Source organism: Schistocerca cancellata, chromosome 3 (genome assembly GCF_023864275.1).
Source record: "Schistocerca cancellata isolate TAMUIC-IGC-003103 chromosome 3, iqSchCanc2.1, whole genome shotgun sequence".
NCBI classification, from domain to species: Eukaryota; Metazoa; Arthropoda; class Insecta; order Orthoptera; family Acrididae; genus Schistocerca; species Schistocerca cancellata.
This window is the reverse complement of record NC_064628.1, coordinates 458,970,585-458,991,322: the sequence shown is the minus strand read 5'-3', so window position 1 is coordinate 458,991,322 and position 20,738 is coordinate 458,970,585. Positions and strand designations below refer to the sequence as shown.

The following is a 20,738-nucleotide window of genomic DNA, read 5'->3' as shown; positions in this document are numbered from 1 at the left end:
CATTTCCAACAGACTAAAAATTTAAGGCTTGTTACGCGGGCTTGTGATTCCAACATATGTAAAAAAAATTCAGTCGTTTGTACTTGGCCCGAAAGTGAAGAAATACATGGAAGTAAATCGAGAACTTTACAAAATACAGTGAGACAAAAAGTGTGCATATAGTCCCATTCCTGCCCGGCGGTAAGTTTGATAACTCTACACTCTTTCTAGGTCTGACATTTAGAAACAGATAACAATACGATTGCTGCAATTATCTCCTGCATTTCTATTTCGCGCTATTCGTATGATATCACCGTTGCTGATCAACACTGGTTCATCAAATGATTTTTTTCTGTGGATTTATCTCCTTCTTGGCAACACTTCACTGTCTCAGGTCAGAGCGCAAACTTTTCAACCTGTACATCGAAGAAGCAATGACGGAAATAAAAAAAATGTTCAGGAGTGGAACTGAAATTCAAGGTGAAAGGATATCTATAATACGATTCGCTGATGACAGTACTATCCTGAGTGAAAGTGAAGAAGAATTACTTGATATGCTGATTGGAATGAACGATCTAATGAGTACAGAATATAGACAGAGAGCAAAACGAAAAAAGACGAATGTACTGAGAAGTAGCAGAAGTGAGAACAGCGAGAAACTTATCAGGACTGATGAACACGAAGCAGATGAAGTTAAGGAATTCTGCTACCTAGGCGGCAAATTAACCAATGATGGACGGAGCAAGGAGGACATCAAAAGCAGACTAGCACTAGCAAAAAGGGCATTCCGCCAAGAGAAATCTACTAGTATCAAACATGGGCTTTTATTCGAGGAAGAAATTTCTGAGAATGTACGTATGGAGCACAGTATTGTATAGTAGTGAACCATGGACTGTGGGAAACCCTTAACGGAAGAGAATCAGACTATGAGATGTGGTGCTGCAGAAGAATGTTGAAAATTGGGTGGACTGATAAGGTAACGAATGAGATTTTGCGCAGAATCGGAGAGGAAAGGAATATGTGGAAAACATTGACTTCCATGGCACCAGAGGGAGCTATAGAGGGCAAAAACTGTAGAGAAAGACAGAGATTGGAATACATCGAGCAAATAATTGAGGAAGTAGATTGCAAGTGCTACTCTGAGATCAAGAGATTGGCATAGGAGAGGAATCTGCGGTGGGCCGCATCAAACCAGTCAGAAGATTTATGACTCCCCCCCCCCCCCCAAAAAAAAAGAAAAATCTGCCACAAATTTACTGCGGTGAGGGCTTGTGTACTAGGCCAACACCTTTCAGCCTAGCACATTTTCACTAACTATTCCACGAAAGTGAAATCTCTATGTTCCATGATGTACAAGTAGGGCTTAACCATAGCTCCGCGCGTTATGTCGAGTAAATCATACAAATTTATGGATTGTCGAGTCAACAATATACCCACGACTTACAATTAAGAATAACAAACCGGAAGTACTGCGGAGAACTTCTGTGAGGAAAAACAAACCAAAGACTGCACTTTATTGACAGAACTCTTATTAAGTAATCAAATCTACTGAAGATGATGAAGTTTGGTTAGTTGGGTGCTCAGTCCAATCTCTCCACTTTCATGAATGATGATGATGAGGATGAAATGATGAGGACAACACAAATACCCAGTCCCCAGGCGGAGAAAATCCCCAACCCGGCCGAGAATCGAACCCCCATGATCCAGACGCACCAACGCTAGCCACTAGACCACGAGCTACTACGGACAAATCTGCTGAAGAGATTATTACAAAACAGTTGCCCGAAATCTCTCTAAGCGCTGCTGTGAAATATGCGATCCTTACCATATAGGACAGAGAGGGTATTGAAAAAGTTGAAAGACGGACAGCTATTTTCGTATTATAGCGAAACAGGGGAGAGAATGTCACATATGACAAGCGATTTGAAATGTAAATCATTAAAACAACAGTATTTTTCGTTGCGGCGAAATCTTTCCACGAAGTTTCAATCACCATCTTTTTCCTTCAAAAGTGAAAATATTTTGTTGACTCTCACCTACATAGTTAGAAAGGTCCGCTGAGATAAAATAAGAGAAGTCAGTGCTCACGCATCAAGATTTAGGTGTTCATTTTTCCCCACTTGCTATTCGAGAATGGGTAGGCGGAGAAATGGCCAAACTGGTTCTATGAACCCTCTGTCAAGTACTTCGATGTGAACTGCAAAGCAGTCATGTAGAAGTTGATTTAGGAAAGGAAGAATTTACACAAAAAATGTATATCAATTAGGTCACCTCAAGATACGCTAAATTACCACACAATAAATCAAGAGTTAAGTAACGGGATTACATCAGAAAAACACGACTTTTGGGAAGGAATTCATTAAAATTGAATAGTTTAACAGATGGATCATAAGCCACAGAAGTGTGAAGGACAATTACAAGTATGAAAAAATGGGTTTAAAAAGCTGTAAACAAGTTAATTCCTTTAAATAAATGGAAAAATTGTTTTACAGATCTTCTAATTGAAGACAGACCCCAGTTCACAATAGAGGAAGATGGTAAGACTGAAGGAACTGTTCGAAATATGACTGTTACCATACAGGAAGTGATTACGATACAGGAAGTGAACAGCACATCAGCTAAAATGAAGGCTGGGGGACACAACTTATAAAAAAGAAATGCACCTGACGAACAACTGCTTTCAACGGATTAAAATTCCATCAGATTGGAAAGGATTATAAAGTTTCCAGATTTAAGACGGATAATAAAAGAGACATCAACTGCTACAGAGGCATTAGTGTGAGCTGCATGATGATCCACTTTTTTGGCAAAAATTTGTGTTCATCTACATCTACATTTATACTCCGCAAGCCACCCAACGGTGTGTGGCGGAGGGCACTTTACGTGCCACTGTCATTATCTCCCTTTCCTGTTCCAGTCGCGTATGGTTCGCGGGAAGAACGACTGTCTGAAAGCCTCTGTGCGCGCTCTAATCTCTCTAATTTTACATTCGTGATCTCCTCGGGAGGTATAAGTAGGGGGAAGCAATATATTCGATACCTCATCCAGAAACGCACCCTCTCGAAACCTGGCGAGCAAGCTACACCGCGATGCAGAGCGCCTCTCTTGCAGAGTCTGCCACTTGAGTTTGTTAAACATCTCCGTAACGCTATCACGGTTACCAAATAACCCTGTGACGAAACGCGCCGCTCTTCTTTGGATCTTCTCTATCTCCTCCGTCAACCCGATCTGGTACGGATCCCACACTGATGAGCAATACTCAAGTATAGGTCGAACGAGTGTTTTGTAAGCCACCTCCTTTGTTGATGGACTACATTTTCTAAGGACTCTCCCAATGAATCTCAACCTGGTACCCGCCTTACCAACAATTAATTTTATATGATCATTCCACTTCAAATCGTTCCGCACGCATACTCCCAGATATTTTACAGAAGTAACTGCTACCAGTGTTTGTTCCGCTATCATATAATCATACAATAAAGGATCCTTCTTTCTATGTATTCGCAATACATTACATTTGTCTATGTTAAGGGTCAGTTGCCACTCCCTGCACCAAGTGCCTATCCGCTGCAGATCTTCCTGCATTTCGCTACAATTTTCTAATGCTGCAACTTCTCTGTATACTACAGCATCATCCGCGAAAAGCCGCATGGAACTTCCGACACTATCTACTAGGTCATTTATATATATTGTGAAAAGCAATGGTCCCATAACACTCCCCTGTGGCACGCCAGAGGTTACTTTAACGTCTGTAGATGTCTCTCCATTGAGAACAACATGCTGTGTTCTGTTTGCTAAAAACTCTTCAATCCAGCCACACAGCTGGTCTGATATTCCGTAGGCTCTTACTTTGTTTATCAGGCGACAGTGCGGAACTGTATCGAACGCCTTCCGGAAGTCAAGGAAAATGGCATCTACCTGGGAGCCTGTATCTAATATTTTCTGGGTTTCATGAACAAATAATGCGAGTTGGGTTTCACACGATCGCTGTTTCCGGAATCCATGTTGATTCCTACATAGTAGATTCTGAGTGTCCAAAAACGACATGATACTCGAGCAAAAGACATGTTCTAAAATTCTACAACAGATCGACGTCAGAGAGATAGGTCTATAGTTTTGCGCATCTGCTCGACGACCCTTCTTGAAGACTGGGACTACCTGTGCTCTTTTCCAATCATTTGGAACCTTCTGTTCCTCTAGAGACTTGCGGTACACGGCTGTTAGAAGGGGGGCAAGTTCTTTCGCGTACTCTGTGTAGAATCGAATTGGTATCCCGTCAGGTCCAGTGGACTTTCCTCTGTTGAGTGATTCCAGTTGCTTTTCTATTCCTTGGACACTTATTTCAATGTCAGCCATTTTTTCGTTGGTGCGAGGATTTAGAGAAGGAACTGCAGTGCGGTCTTCCTCTGTGAAGCAGCTTTGGAAAAAGGTGTTTAGTATTTCAGTTTTACGCTTGTCATCCTCTGTTTCAATGCCATCATCATCCCGGAGTGTCTGGACATGATGTTTCGAGCCACTTACTGATTTAACGTAAGACCAGAACTTCCTAGGATTTTCTGTCAAGTCGGTACCTAGTATTTTACTTTCGAATTCACTGAACGCTTCACGCATAGCCCTCCTTACGCTAACTTTGTCATCGTTTAGCTTCTGTTTGTCTGAGAGGTTTTGGCTGCGTTTAAACTTGGAGTGAAGCTCTCTTTGCTTTCGCAGTAGTTTCCTAACTTTGTTGTTGTACCACGGTGGGTTTTTCCCGTCCCTCACAGTTTTGCTCGGCACGTACCTGTCTAAAACGCATTTTACGATTGCCTTGAACTTTTTCCATAAACACTCAACATTGTCAGTGTCGGAACAGAAATTTTCGTTTTGATCTGTTAGGTAGTCTGAAATCTGCCTTCTATTACTCTTGCTAAACAGATAAACCTTCCTCCCTTTTTTTATATTCCTATTAACTTCCATATTCAGGGATGCTGCAACGGCCTTATGATCACTGATTCCCTGTTCTGCACTTACAGAGTCGAAAAGTTCGGGTCTGTTTGTTATCAGTAGGTCCAAGATGTTATCTCCACGAGTCGGTTCTCTGTTTAATTGCTCGAGGTAATTTTCGGATAGTGCACTCAGTATAATGTCACTCGATGCTCTGTCCCTACCACCCGTCCTAAACATCTGAGTGTCCCAGTCTATATCTGGTAAATTGAAATCTCCACCTAAGACCATAACATGCTGAGAAAATGTATGTGAAATGTATTCCAAATTTTCTCTCAGTTGTTCTGCCACTAATGCTGCTGAGTCGGGGGGTCGGTAAAAGGAGCCAATTATTAACCTTGCTCGGTTGTTGAGTGTAACCTCCACCCATAATAATTCACAGGAACTATCCACTTCTACTTCACTACAGGATAAACTACTACTAACAGCGACGAACACTCCGCCACCGGTTGCATGCAATCTATCCTTTCTAAACACCGTCTGTGCCTTTGTAAAAATTTCGGCAGAATTTATCTCTGGTTTCAGCCAGCTTTCTGTACCTATAACGATTTCAGCTTCGGTGCTTTCTATCAGCGCTTGAAGTTCCGGTACTTTACCAACGCAGCTTCGACAGTTTACAATTACAATACCGATTGCTGCTTGGTCCCCGCATGTCCTGACTTTGCCCCGCACCCGTTGAGGCTGTTGCCCTTTCTGCACTTGCCCGAGGCCATCTAACCTAAAAAACCGCCCAGCCCACGCCACACAACCCCTGCTACCCGTGTAGCCGCTTGTTGCGTGTAGTGGACTCCTGACCTATCCAGCGGAACCCGAAACCCCACCACCCTATGGCGCAAGTCGAGGAATCTGCAGCCCACACGGTCGCAGAACCGTCTCAACCTCTGATTCAGACCCTCCACTCGGCTCTGTACCAAAGGTCCGCAGTCAGTCCTGTCGACGATGCTGCAGATGGTGAGCTCTGCTTTCATCCCGCTAGCGAGACTGGCAGTCTTCACCAAATCAGATAGCCGCCGGAAGCCAGAGAGGATTTCCTCCGATCCATAGCGACACACATCATTGGTGCCGACATGAGTGACCACCTGCAGATGGGTGCACCCTGTACCCTTCATGGCATCCGGAAGGACCCTTTCCACATCTGGAATGACTCCCCCCGGTATGCACACGGAGTGCACTTTGGTTTTCTTCCCCTCCCTTGCTGCCATATCCCTAAGGGGCCCCATTACGCGCCTGACGTTGGAGCTCCCAACTACCAGTAAGCCCACCCTCTGCGACTGCCCGGATCTTGCAGACTGAGGGGCAACCTCTGGAACAGGACAAGCAGCCATGTCAGGCTGAAGATCAGTATCAGCCTGAGACAGAGCCTGAAACCGGTTCGTCAGACAAACTGGAGAGGCCTTCCGTTCAGCCCTCCGGAATGTCTTTCGCCCCCTGCCACACCTTGAGACGACCTCACTCTACCACAGGTGAGGGATCAGCCTCAATGCGGGCAGTATCCCGGGCAACCACAGTCGTAGTCCGATCGGGGGATGCGTGGGACGAGCTGGCCGTCCCCGACAAACCCCCATCCGGACCACCACAGTGATGCCCATTGGCAACAGCCTCAAGCTGTGTGACCGAAGCCAACACTGCCTGAAGCTGGGAGCGAAGGCATGCCAACTCAGCCTGCATCCGAACACAGCAGTTGCAGTCCCTATCCATGCTAAAAACTTGTGCAAAGAACGTCTGAACTAATCTACAGAGAGCGCAAACAAAACGACACAAAATTGAAGCGGTTATTAAAATACAAGATTGCCTAGTAAATGCAGTAATGCTGCCACTTGTGCACTGCTGACACACTGCTCGGCGGCGGAAGGAGACTACGCGATTTAACACTATTCGAGTACTAAAACGTGATGCTACAACTCTCAAATACTATAATACGCCCGAAATTTATGAATTAAACAATGCAAGTACCAAAAACACGCAAAGAAATTAAGAATTAAACTATGTAACAAATGAGTGAGCTAGGAGTATACGACTTGCTGCTGCAGCTGCTTATCCAACGGCGGCAGGGAGCACACTGACTGTGACCAACCGACACTGGCCGTTCAAAACAAAAACAGTTGACAGACGACTACGCGAATTTACACTATTCAGGTACTAAAACGCGATGCTACAACTCTCAAATACTATAATACGCCCGAAATTTATGAATTAAACAATGCAAGTACCAAAAAAGTAAGTAAGGCAGAATTTGGGCACCATACTGGGGAAGACTAGAGTGGGCTCAGGCAGAACAGATCTTGTTCAGATAACCTCTATTTTAGAATAGCTAATGGAGAAATGTATAGCAGTGGGGAAGGAGTTACACACTGTCTTTGTAGATTTAGCGAAAGCTTATGGCATGGTTCCTACAGCAAAACACTGGGATGCTATGAAAGATACAGATGACAATCTTTAGCACATAATTATTGAAATTCACAGAGATAATAAGGTACATATTAAAAAAGGGTCAAAATTACTAGAGCCCATTAATGTCAAAAAAGGGCTAAGACATCTTATTCAGCACATATATAGAAGTGGCTCTCACGAGGTGGAACATCTGTGAAGGTTTGGGAATCATTGTTAATGATGTAGATGTGTTAATGAAATTTTGCCAATAATCAGTCCATTCTAGATTATTAGCATAAGATGAAAATGATATTGAGTTCATATTACGACCTTTGCATCAGGAATATGATCAATGGGGACTACAGTTGCGTCTAATAAAAACCGAATATCTGGTAGTGACTGGTGACACATCAGCGACAGAGCAGATACGAGCAGGTAGAAAAACTTACATCTCGAGTAACATATATTGACGATAGTGGATTGGGCGATACAGAAGTAAAACACAGAATAAAAGAAAACACAGAAGAACAAAAATAGGGTGTATGATTTCTGTTTGGTAGGGCACGAACATTTCTAACAACAATTAGAAGGAAGTGGGTAGGCTAATGGTTGAATCTGTCCTCTGCTAGGGATCACAATTATGGATTATAAATGTTGATCTTAAAAGAAGACGAATAGCTGTAGAAATGGATTATTTACGAAGGAGGGCGTAATTATCAAGAAACGCGAAAAAGAACGACGAAGTAAGAGCTTGAATCAGTGCAAAAGAAACCGTGATAGATAGAATTAAAAAACATCGTTAACGTGCTATATGCATTTGTTAAGAATGCCTCATCATCGGTGATCAAAGAAAAATTTGACTGGAAACCATCTGGCATGCGGCAGACCCGACGTTCTTGAAAGATACATCAACGAAATAATAGAGCGCGTGGTATACACCGAGTGGCTTAGCAGAATACAACAGGAATACAGCAAAATGTTGTTATTAACTGACAATCCTGCAATGTAATAATAATAATAATAATAATAATGAACACGTGGGCTTTAAGAAATGTCAGAGTTAGTAACATTAAGCAATCTCCTCGTAACGTGCTTGTTGAATGTGAGTAATCAAAATAACAAACCTATGACAACAGTGCAATAAGGCATCAATGGAGAGAAGAAGTTCACAAGCTTGAGGAAGAGAGAGAAATAATAGGCTAAGAGTAGCAGTTAGGGTGAAAGGAAGGAAACGGAAATAGAAAGGGGGAAGAAAAGCACTGTTAGTTTACAATGTGACTGAGATAATGGTTCACAGTAGGACATTAAGGAAATAGCTGGGGGCACAGGTATGCTATCTGCTGCTTGAATAGCAGAAGTGTAACTGTCGAGCTTAACGTTCAGATTCTACAACAGATAATAGTCAACATTTTCAAGTACCCTCCCACTAAAAGACACTGCGATACTGTTGTCACGAGGTAGAATATTCCAACAGTTTTACTCTATGTTTTACGCAGAAATTACAGTCTAATTAGTCTACAAGCAGAATACTGCTCCGGAGGGTTGTCAGCGACATGGAGTGTTTCTCGTCACCGCATTATTGGTCAGGCGCCACGTCCTTAGTGGTCATACGTGCGAGCTCTTCAAGCACTTGACCTTTTTAGAGACGTACGTAAAAAGCGATGGTATTCGAGGAAGCCTGGAGTACAAGCTCCTTGCCACCGGGTCTCACGAATGTCGTCGTCAGAGCGCTGTTGCAGCTCGAGTGCGAATAAGCAAAGGCAGACAGCTGCCATTCAAGAGAGGCGGGCAGCAGCGCGGAGTGGTTAATTAGAATTACTGCCCCGGCTGTCTCTAGACCGCCAGGTTGCCGGCAGCCTTGAACGGACTTGTCATACGGCAGGGCGTGTCTGTCCCCGTCAATCTGATAATGGAACGCTGCAGCAAGATAACAACGTCGCCGCCTAAATGTTCGTTGTGGTCTGAACACGATAGATTGTTCAGATAACGCTGGAAATTGAGTCTTGTCATTCATAGAATTCCAAGAAACTCTCCGCACATCACAGATCCACTTTTTGTACGACGGGGTGAGATGCCAATTGGTAAAAAGCTAGTCTCATTAACGGATTACAATCTAAAACCAACATACACAGTATTCATTAACAAAAAGACTTTACTTGCGTAAGTAACGAAAGCCCTACTTGTCTTCATATCAAGCGAGAGGTGTTCAAAAGAATAATGGATTTTTTTCTGTTTTTGAACAGACTTATTTACTCGTCTGCAACAACATTCGCAAAACTGCTAGACCTCGAGGGCCACATATCAAGTTTTGAATCTCAGTGGGACCGAATAACATATTTTCTCAGAAATCCAAGAAGAAAATTATGAAGCTGTTTACTGTCTTTAACAAAAATCAAGTATTCAGTGAAAACGTCAAATACACTTTATTACTCTTTACTAGGCCTCCGTTTAGTGAGAGGTAAGATATTTATCTCTTGGATCCAAAATTTTCTCAAACTGTGGCTCTAACTTAAGTCTGTTGTATGAGTAAAATATCCCATAAATGAAACTTCCTGGCAGATTAAAACTGTGTGCCGGACCGAGACTCGAACTCGGGACCTTTCTTTCAGGAGTGCTATCCTGCAAGGCTCGCAGGTGAGCTTCTGTAAAGTTTGGAAGGTAGGAGACGAGGTACTGGCGGAAGTACTGCTGTGAGGACGGGGCGTGAGTCGTGCTTGGGTAGCTCAGTTGGTAGAGCACTTGCCCGCGAAAGGCAAAGGTCCCGAGTTCGAGTCTCGGTCCGGCACACAGTGTTAATCTGCCAGGAAGTACAGATAACAAACCTCGTGCAAAAGTCTTTGGTCTTGGAGCTGTCTTCTTGCGGAAGAAATTTGTAAAACTTAACAAGGATTGTTCTTTAAATGCGACCTTCACTGTTACATCGGTCTGCAGAGCAGATGAATGATTTCCATTTGCAGTGCTGCTTGAACATCTTCCATTTCATAAGAAAATGGATTCTAGAAATTTTTCTCCTTGGAAAGAACTTATAACTCTGAGAACCTGGAAGAGAGCTTTTTCTTCAGATCATCGAAAAATTCCATTCCAAAGTGGAAAACCTGAACCATGTCCACCATTCAACGACTGGCGAAGTGCGAAGAAATGTACTGTCTCACGATGTGTTCAAAAAGTATGAATTTCTGCCTGAAAGCTTTACCATGTGTGTAAATGCTATAAATAATATTGTCCTCTTCAAATTTTTCATTCAAATGGAGATCAGTACCAGCCAACAAACGATATCTATTCTTTGTCCGGCAGGACTTACAAAGGACTGTTTTTCTCATCCAGAACTATTTCAATCTCTGTTCTCAAAGTAAAGAAGCTTGGTATACTTTTACCACAGGTTAACCGTTTCATTCCCGCGTGGTATGACATAACTTGACAGAGATATCCTCTTCTAGGAAAGACTTGAATTGACGATGTAATGAAATCGACGACATAAATTACAGGCTTCAACACACAGGACATGTCCACTGACTTTTTTAGAAAATGCTTCCTGATGAATGACACAGTGCATTGTCAAGGGCTGGTAACACCACTGGCTTCACATTCTGCTTTTTCACATGGTCTCCTTTACCCGTCCTCACCACGCAACCTTCGGTCTTCCTTTTCTCCTTCTTCTCTGAGGATAATATTTCAGGATCTTCGGGTATCTATCGGGTATCGCATTGCATATTTTCCACACATATTTCTCCCTCCATACCTTGCAAGGAAATCGGATCAGCTAGATCTTCAGTAACTTTGAATGCCTCTATAATCACCACCACTTCAGCAGCGTCAAGACATGTCTGAAGGTTCATTCAGGGCTACTGACTACCAAGCAAACTTAGATGGCTTTTCCTATAACTGTTTGGATGAATTACACACCATACCTTGAACAGCGTTTTTTCGTGGTGTATCGCTTAACCTATCAAGGCCCAAAGTTGCACTAACGCAACACTTCATTCGTAACTTTTTTATATATAAAATGTGTTGCACTAATTTCAAATTTCTTTATTACAAATTGAGAGGACATCTGAAAAAACTAATTTTGGCATTTTAATTATATCATTGACCGTAACGTTGACCACCGTGAATTTTCAAACTTCCAGGTAAATTTGTGTATTTCACTGCGAAAGTTTTCATTTTATTTCCTAATTAGCACGTGATCATTTTTAAAAGAATATTATACAATGAACTTCTTTCAAACTTCTGTTATCATACTACATTACTGTTCAGAGACGTCAGAATTAGAACTATTTTTTTGCTATTTACAATAATGTAGCGTTTACGCAACTTTGGGACCGCCGAGTATATTTGTGAAACACGGCTGCTTCATTCTACTATAATAACATGTCGGTATTCCATTGTTTACCGAACAATTTATTACTGTTATCCTTTGTTTGAAAGATATTCATTCAGTTTGGTTGTAGTTTCAGTGTGTTTACAGACGGAACAATAACTCTGATCAAATATTCGCTACCGGCAAGTCGGTTTTATTGAAATTTTGCATTTTATTTACTTTTGCGTATTACGAATTGAATCGTAATTTGCCACAGCTCTACCGTAAACGAATGCAGACATTACATACAGCGATAACTGCTTGTATAGGAACGTCTTATTATTACACGAAACCCTTATCTACTGCGGAACTTAAGAAGATATTGAATAAAGATGAACTTGAGGTTGCAGACAGCATCGATTGCACGTACATTCCACCAGATGTTGATCGCAGATGAAGAATACACTGATGAAGATCTTGTTGAGGAAGAGAAAGCAACTGATATCGCTGGTACATTTGAAATACATGCACACAGTGAGCAAGACAAAGTGAATTCAGCTGTAGGGTCAGAACTCAGTGCACTTGCTAGGAAAAGAAAACGAATTGGTGTGAATGCAACGAAAAGAAATGTTCCGAACTGGAAGAATGTTCAACCAACTTACACTTCTTCACCAACAACAGTGGAGCTAACCAAGACAGAAGACATAAAGAAAAGCCTTATGAATTTTTTTCACTTTACTTTGACTCAGAAGTGTTTTCAAAAATTACTGAATACACAAATAAATATGCACAAGATAATAATCGCCATTAATTTCAAATAACTGTTCCCTTGCTGAAGCAGTTTCTAGGAATGAAACTGGACTGGTCGAAAGACGAAGACAAAGGATTACCAACTGCAAGAAGTTGCATTAAGTCGTAATAAATTCTTGTCAATCAAACAAAACATCCATTTGTCTGATAATAACAGACTGGATGAAACTGAGAAGTTCTCTAAAGTGAGGCCAACCTTTGATGCAATCAATGAAAAAAATCTTCAATTTGGAATATTTTCATGTAATTTGCCTTTTGACGAGGAAATGGTCCCTTATTTTGAGAGACATTCAAGCAAGATGTTCATCAAAGGAAAACCTGTCAGACTTGGCTTCAGACTGTGGTGTTTACGCGGTTCAAATTCATTCCTTGTACAAATTCATTCCTTAAGTGGCAAGATGGCAGGATGTGGAACATCTGAATTTTCTCTCTCTGGCTGAAAACCCGCCTCGGCATTGTATGTATTTTGATACCTTCTTTTCCTCTTACTCTTTATTTCGCATTTTAAAACAAAAGAGATTTTTTTGCCACAGGCACTATTCCGGAGAACCGCACTGCAAAGTGCCCTTTCGAATTCACCTCAAGCATGAAGAAAAAAGGCAAGGGTATGAGTGACTTTCTCTTTGACGACAAAACTGAAGTAATGACGGTAAAGTGGAATGACTTCTATGCTCCAACCCAAGGTAATCGCTCAGTACAATCAGCATATGGTTGGCAGTGATTTACACGATAATGCTATTGCCATTGATTACAGAATTTGGATAAGAGGCAAGAAATGGTGGTGGCCTGTCTTCACCAACTTGATAGACAGTGTAACTGTGAATTCATGGAAAATATACAATCTTGCAAATGAAGGAAATATGTCACAATTTGAATTTCGATCATACTTATGCAAGATCCTAATGAAATCAGAAGATACTGCAACCGAGAATGAAGGAAACAATGAAACTGCAGCCCCCCAGGACACAGGAAAATGCATTTACGGATGTCCCTCCAAATGCTCCCTTCTCAAAGAAATACACTGTGATGATGTAGGTCACATGATAATAGAGGAGGAAAACAAAGCAAGAAGATGTAGGTTATGTAAGACTCCTTATAGTCCCAAGTTCCGTAAACGCAATATTTTGCTATGCTTTAATTAGGACCTGTATATCTCTTTTTTGTATATTTATGTCTATATTAGTGTACAATTAGCTCAAATAAACATTTTTTTCAAAAACTGTATTATCTTAATGCTTGGTCCTCAATGGATTAAGAACAGCAATAATTTCTTTACATGTAACATATATTGGTTTGTTGTCTTCCTCTATACCGAAATATTTTACGGCCCTTGTTGTACTGAAAATACTACACTCACTATTCACTTTCCTCTTTCTAGTGCGAACGGACATATTTCATACAGTATTCGAAAGAAAGAAAACTTGAAACAACAGAGCTAAACGCGTGGGAAGATAGTGCGCTACTTAAAAAAACGTTCGCTCAAGCGCGGGCCGGGTAACATTCATTCGCTGACCGCATTCTGGAGACCCCTACTCGACAACAACGTTACCCCCTTCAAAATAGATCCCATCAGATATGCCCGCGCCTTTTCCATTCCCCGAAACATTTCTGGAACAATCTTTGCGTATCAGCTGCGTTTTTAATCCCATCTATATTCGTGAAACAGCGACCCTTTACTTCTGGAAACAGGAAAAGTCACATCGAACCAAGTCTGGCTAATATGGAGGCTGGAGCATCATTACAGTATTATCTTTTGATAAAAATCCAACAACGGACGACGAAGTAGGTGACTGCGTGATGCAAAAGACTCGAATTGTTTAGCGTATTTTGGTTTGCTTAATGCAAACGGCGTTATGTTTTTACTGGCGATTCGACGTTGTTGCAATATGCTGTTAAAAACTACGAACATAGTGCGCATACTTCCACATATGACTGGACTTGTTCGAGCTCTTTTCGGTCTTGGCGATATTGAAAGCTACCACCAGGTCGATTGAGTTTTATTTTCGACGTCACATTCTTAAAACCTTGCTCCGCCACCCGTTACGTCGTCCTGTATTGTTGTTGACTTCATCTAGCGACTCCTCAGCAACTTTCATTCGCCTCTGCTTTTATTCTAAATTCTCAAATTTTGCTGTCACGTGTTTCAAGCGAAAAAAATTAAATGGCATGTGACAACTGATACACCAACATTATCAGAGACTTTTCCGATTGTACTCTGACGAAAAGCGTCAGGGATCTCCACGATAGACAGCGTACTCTATTTATATTTTGTTTATTATACGGTTTCACAATGTAACATTTTACATTTTCCGGTAGCCCAAGATTACACAGTAAATTTGATTTTCAGCCTCCATTTTTGTTTATCTGTCCATAAATTTTCTTCAATGTTTCTTCTTCTCACAGAGGTCTGAATTCCTTTAAGCCATGTGGTCGGCTGTCTCCCTCTTTTTCGTTCTTCCTGGTGGCTCCCATTCCATAGCCGGCCGAGCGGTTCTAGTCCGGAACTGCGCGACTACTACGGTCGCAGGTTCGAATCCTGCCTCGGGCATGGATGTGTGTGATGTCCTTAGGTTAGTTAGGTTTAAGTAGTTCTAAGTGACTGATGACCTCAGATGTTAAGTCCCATAGTGCTCAGAGCCATTTGAACCATTTTTGAACCCATTCCATAATTCTCTGTGGTAATCTCTCCTCTGACATCCTATCCAGCCAGCACGGCTCAACATTTCTGCAGAGTACTTCCCAACGACTTGTTAAAGTCAATTTCACGTCGAGTTGCTGCACTACGTCTGGATAACGGAGGTCTGACACGATATTCGGAGGTATCCCACACCTCAGCGTAGAGTGTCACTTGTTTCTTGCTTAGTACACGAAACGAAAAGGGCAGCCTATGAATAATATTGGTACCTTCGCTGTACACTATATACGTAAATACAGTAGTAGATAGATGTACACCATGAACTGTGATACTACGATTTGCTGGGCAAGTCCGAAGTTACTCTTGCCTCAGATGAAAACTACACGTTTAGCATTCTGCATTAGATTCTTAGACGTAAAGTAAGGCTCTCATCAACTTTAAGGTTGACTTCATATTTGCGCGCACACACACCTCCCTCTGCCTCCTTTCGCCGTTGGGAACAAGATTAGTGTTTAACGTCCCTTTGATGACGAGGTCATTTAAATACAGAGCACAAGCTCGGACAGTAAAAGGAAATGTGTCTTCATCAGAGAACTCTGCTGTCATTTGCCTTAATCGATTTTGGGAAAGTCAGCAAATCCTAAATCTGGATGGCCGAATAGGGAACTGAACCCCAGTCCTCCCGAATGCGAATCCAGTCTCATGACCACTCCCCATCTCGCGTTCCCACCGAGGGACACTTCATCCTTAATGTTTTTAAAACGACGTCTACTAGAAACCATATGAAGTCAGATGATAGGAAAAATTCATTGTTTTTTGGTTAGCGGCGGTGTACAGCTTCTTTTACTTGGATACGCATCAACAACTGCTTATTATTAGCGTAACTATATTAGTTCACCGGTGGGCGACTTAAGCCTGCTTATAAGCCTGGTTCCTCTTACGAGAATCTGATCATGTACGATGATGCATACTTCCGCTCTTTGCTTTGCTTCGAACACATCCCATTATTATACAAATAATATTTACTTGCAACATACCTAACACACTACAGTATCAGGAAAGGGCAATGACAAATTCAACCTTTAATGTAACGACTAGACGAAAATCCCCTTGGTTTACGACACTCGATCGAATATCAGGACCAAATGTGATTTGAACGTAGGTATTTCATCATATATACATTTGCGTAAACCACCACAAGTCATCCAGAAATTCTGATCCTACAGAAAAGTTGAGTCGCATACGATTTTTTTCGATGCTTGTCCTGATAACCGATCTCCCTCGCGTGTGTTTCGGTCCAAAGGAAAAGATGTGTCTTAACCAGCGTGTCAACACACAACTGATCCCCAAGAGTGGAATACAACAATGCATTGCGGAACACGCTCCACAGTGGCCGTTTGGAGAACCCAGAGCAACAAGTGTTTTCCAGAGAGTAATTAGCCATCTGAGATACCACTGGACTGTGGACATTTCTATGCCTTTCCCTTCCTACTCAATTGTCCTAAGAATGAGCAGAGCACTGATCCAATTCTGGTCAGCGAAAGACACCGAAACCGCACAGCGGCGATGTAGTGACCATTACTGGAGGGGAAAAAAAATTGTCCTCGAGATAAATATCGGAGAAGTTAATTCCACATAGTTGAGAAGGAATTAAAAAATAAACCTTCCAAAGGAACTTCCACTGATGCATATTAGAAGAAACTCGTAATGTTTCTACAGACTAATGAAAACATTGAAAAGTTTATACTGATACTACAAGTGGTTTGTATGAGATGACGCCGTCTTGCGCGTTTGATTCCCGTCCGAATATGCCAATATAAATCCGTACACTGTCACTACGTGGAAAATTATATTTTTGCTCTTTTGTATATCGAATGAGCCGAAGTGCCCTTTCCCATTAATTAGTAATTGTCTTTACATGTTCAAGATTTTATTTATTTTACGGGTTTGCGAATGCATTAAGTACTAACCCCTCTTTTCCTTTTTAACAGATATATCGCTGCAGTTAACTGGTAGTCAATCGTCAGATAATCGGTGCAGTACCCATCACGTACTTTCGTACGGTCAATTTAATCCCCAATCGCATTTCTGCACAACATTCCTCAAAGTATGCCTTATTTTATTAAAACGTAAATGGGCTAACTTTGCTTGCTGACAAGTTTCGCAGAAATCAATAAAATGCGAATTGTATTTCAAAGCTGTCCCCAGTACCTGAAAACAAGTTTTGTCAACGATAACTGATCTGTCCAAAATTCCTCCTGAAAGCAGTAATAACTACAACGTTCACCATCTGTGCTGCTACCTGTCACGGCAACATGTGACGCAGCGTCTGCACCTCGAAGACCTGTCAACATTAGGCAAACTAGTGTGGCCTACTAGTTACGAGACGGTGTTACCTATTCACTGACAACCAGTTAAAAAATTGCGACTCGAAAAACCCGAGGTTATGAATTCTTGGGATTTTGCGGCCCGAAGACATCATTCTCAAAAAACATAACATTGCCTTACTTGACCAAGAACGGATATGCAAAATGAACGATTTTAACATTGGTTACTACTATCAGGAGAACTGAAACAGCTGGCCACTTAAATGAATATTTTAAACCAAGGTCCTCATGCCCCCAGTATCCAAAGGCATTGGTAGGCTGATGAACGCTTTTGGGGTGGCGCCTAAGAGAACACTGCTGATTCCTATCTTTCTGTTCAGGTGAATTTCGCCTCGATGTTAGTCTTTTGCCGAAACACGAATAAAAGAAAACAAACTAAATAACGGCCATGTAAGATTCTTGGAATTTTAAAATTCAGTTCTCTAGTGTAACTGCTGTTCATCGTGGTGAAAAAAAGTAATATTTTCCCAAGTTATGGCTTGTAAATGAGTTTCACATCTGTCTAGGCGAATTGTCGGCTACGCCCACCGTACATTTTGTCATTGTCAACAATATGAGCAACAAGAAAAGAAAGAAAACATTCAAACTCCAAATACAGGTGCACCTACTGTAAACATCAACCGAACTTCGTAAAATCATCTGCAGCCGACACATCGGGTTGTAAGAGGAAGCACGAAAATTGCTTTACAGAGTTACATCGTGAAGAGTTTGAATTACTTAACTGAGTTCACCGAACAACGAAATCCAAACAGTTCCATGCAACCATCACTGTTGCTATGATAAAAATACATACGCTCCAAGTATTGTATACGATACGAACAACAGCTTTTAGCGTGTTTACAGTCATCAGGTGCTATATATTCATACCTCCTTAACCCCTTCATATGAAATGCTAAGGCACTTTACACAAAAGCAGACTGTTGTAATGGTTTGAAACGAACTAACAGTAAATCATACGCTCTACACTCATACCAGCTTCAAATACAACATGAAAGGAGTGATACCAACTACTCGTTTGTTTATGGCTCGTTACTAGTCACACGTGAAACAAGCAATAGCTTAACTACAGTAGCATCACAATGATGTTCATAACATATAGACGAGCAGTTTAATAACAGTTATCTGTTACACAGAAGCTTCAGTCTCTCCATATTTTTCGAAGGAGTTTTACACCAAAATTTAGATTACCCTTGATGAAAATAACATTTCGTCAAATCAGTACATACACGAATTGAGAAAGAATAATGCACGTTATTTTTAAATATTACCCCTTCACTTTATACTTATCTTTACTGGCAATGGGCACGTTAAAAGGCAAATAGAGAAACACAAATCAAACAGAAGTCAAACAAGTCTCTGGAAGTAAATTGCTTGCGCTTATCTAATGCTTATTCAAACGTAGGAAATGTTTCCGTGCACTCAACTGACAAGAGATCACAAATGAAATTGGGAGGCCTACTCATGTCATAATAACTTGCCACTAATAAGCCACACAACTGTAGGGATATAATACAAAAATTTAATGCATACGTGGATACATACCGGTCACACATGTTAAGAAACAACTGCTGAACACGATCCACGAAGCCACTAACATTCTACTGGTGAAATGAACGTTCGCTCCACATAACTACCAAGCCTTGGAAATAAATAGACTCAAGACGATGGGAACACCAGTCCACGAAAAGAGCTGTGTTCTTAAGATCGCCCGAACAGTTCTAAAATTATAGTCGATGTATTCCAAACCGGCGTTTGTTCACAGTGTATACAAACACCTGCACCACTCGGTTTGTTGTCAGTCATACCACAACATAGCGTCACCTACACACCACTGCTCCAAGGCTTTTTAGGTACTGTTTGTACAAGGTTTCTGGCAAAGATACTCTAGTCTAAGCAACCGCCGCCAAGCGGCGTATCAGAGAACTACTCGTCGCGCGGAGTCGATAAGTAGTTCGATAAGTGTTTCCACGTCGACTGCGGAAGCGGAGCAAAGATATACACACAACTTCTATTGAGCTTGACGCCGTGAAGGTTGTCTACGATTGCTTTTTGTTGGTAATATCTGTCGTGTGCACGCGACGGTTGTTTTAAATAGTAAATATTACATTTAGGGTGGCCTATTCAAACGTTTCTCAGGCTTTAAATGCGTATTTCATCCAGTAATACGACGCATTTGCCCTCGTAAATTTAACTTTCTTTTTGTTTATTTTATTTATACGTTTCAAATAACGAAGACGAGAAGTATGTAACGCGAAAAGGATATTTTCGTAACCCATTTCGATCCCTTTCACTGTATTTGCGTCGATAGCTGATGAAGCTAAAACTCTGAAAACAGTGCTTGTTAGCTTACTGGTACTTATTATTATTCGGTACATTTACAACTTTCAAATTATTTGCACCACATGCCTAATGCTCAGGTTTGGTACAAACTAATTACGTTTCCTTCTTCGTCCATAAATGTGTGCATTGAGGAAACAAGTAAGCAAGATGTGCTGTCATGACTTGTGGATGTCAACAAAGTGGAAGATTCTTGAAAGTAAAGAACTGCATAGAGGTACAGCTCTGTGCAGAATTGAGTTTATTAGACTGTCAGTGAATCAATGTCATTGTATTTTACACATCTTCTCGCTATGAAGAGTTATTCAGTGTGTGGCCAATAATAGCAAAAAACAATAAATTCATTTTTGAAAGCATATTCCAGCAATTTGCAATTCAATAAACATTACTAGTAGACAATTCTGATGGTATAAATAAGGATTTAAACTTATACCTCCTATATTAGTTAGTTCAAAAGACCTCATTGTGAGTAAAGGAATGGTCTCAATAGCCTAAACCCTGTAAATATTTTGCTTCCACAAGTATGATATGTAACTCATTTTTTTAGTAAGGATAGCTTAACCACTGTAGCATGTACATAGGTCTTAAACAGATGTTTCAACTACATTGCAATAAACATCTAAATAACAACATTTGGTTTTCCTACTAAATTGTTGTATATTTTCAACATTAGCCCATTTGCTTCATATCCCAGAATATTTATTGCCAGGTCCTCTCTATGTCAGTTCTTCAGGAGTAAACTGCCTGATTTTACTTCTGAATTTCATTTTGAGGTTTTCAAAGTACATAAGTATACACTAAGCTTTGTGAGAAACCAATGATAATAATACTAGGATGCCACCCAAGTACTGCATTTATTTATTCATTCGTCCGTAAGATTGGAGATCAAATTTGGCACAGTGTACTTGTCAGACACAATCATGCAGAATAAGAAATATTG

The 20,738-nt window shown here is 41.1% G+C and overlaps 1 protein-coding gene across 1 annotated transcript in view; it reads right to left on the bottom strand.

The window, feature by feature from the left end:
• LOC126175231 (low-density lipoprotein receptor-related protein 6) overlaps positions 1 to 19,277 on the bottom strand; it is a 333,797-nt gene extending 314,520 nt beyond the window's left edge. Inside the window, exon 1 of the mRNA XM_049921865.1 lies at positions 19,004 to 19,277. Within this exon, the coding sequence (XP_049777822.1) occupies positions 19,004 to 19,058 (55 nt within the window). The 5' untranslated portion in view covers positions 19,059 to 19,277. The remainder of the gene's footprint in view (positions 1 to 19,003) is intronic.
• Between the last annotated feature and the right edge of the window lie 1,461 nt (positions 19,278 to 20,738).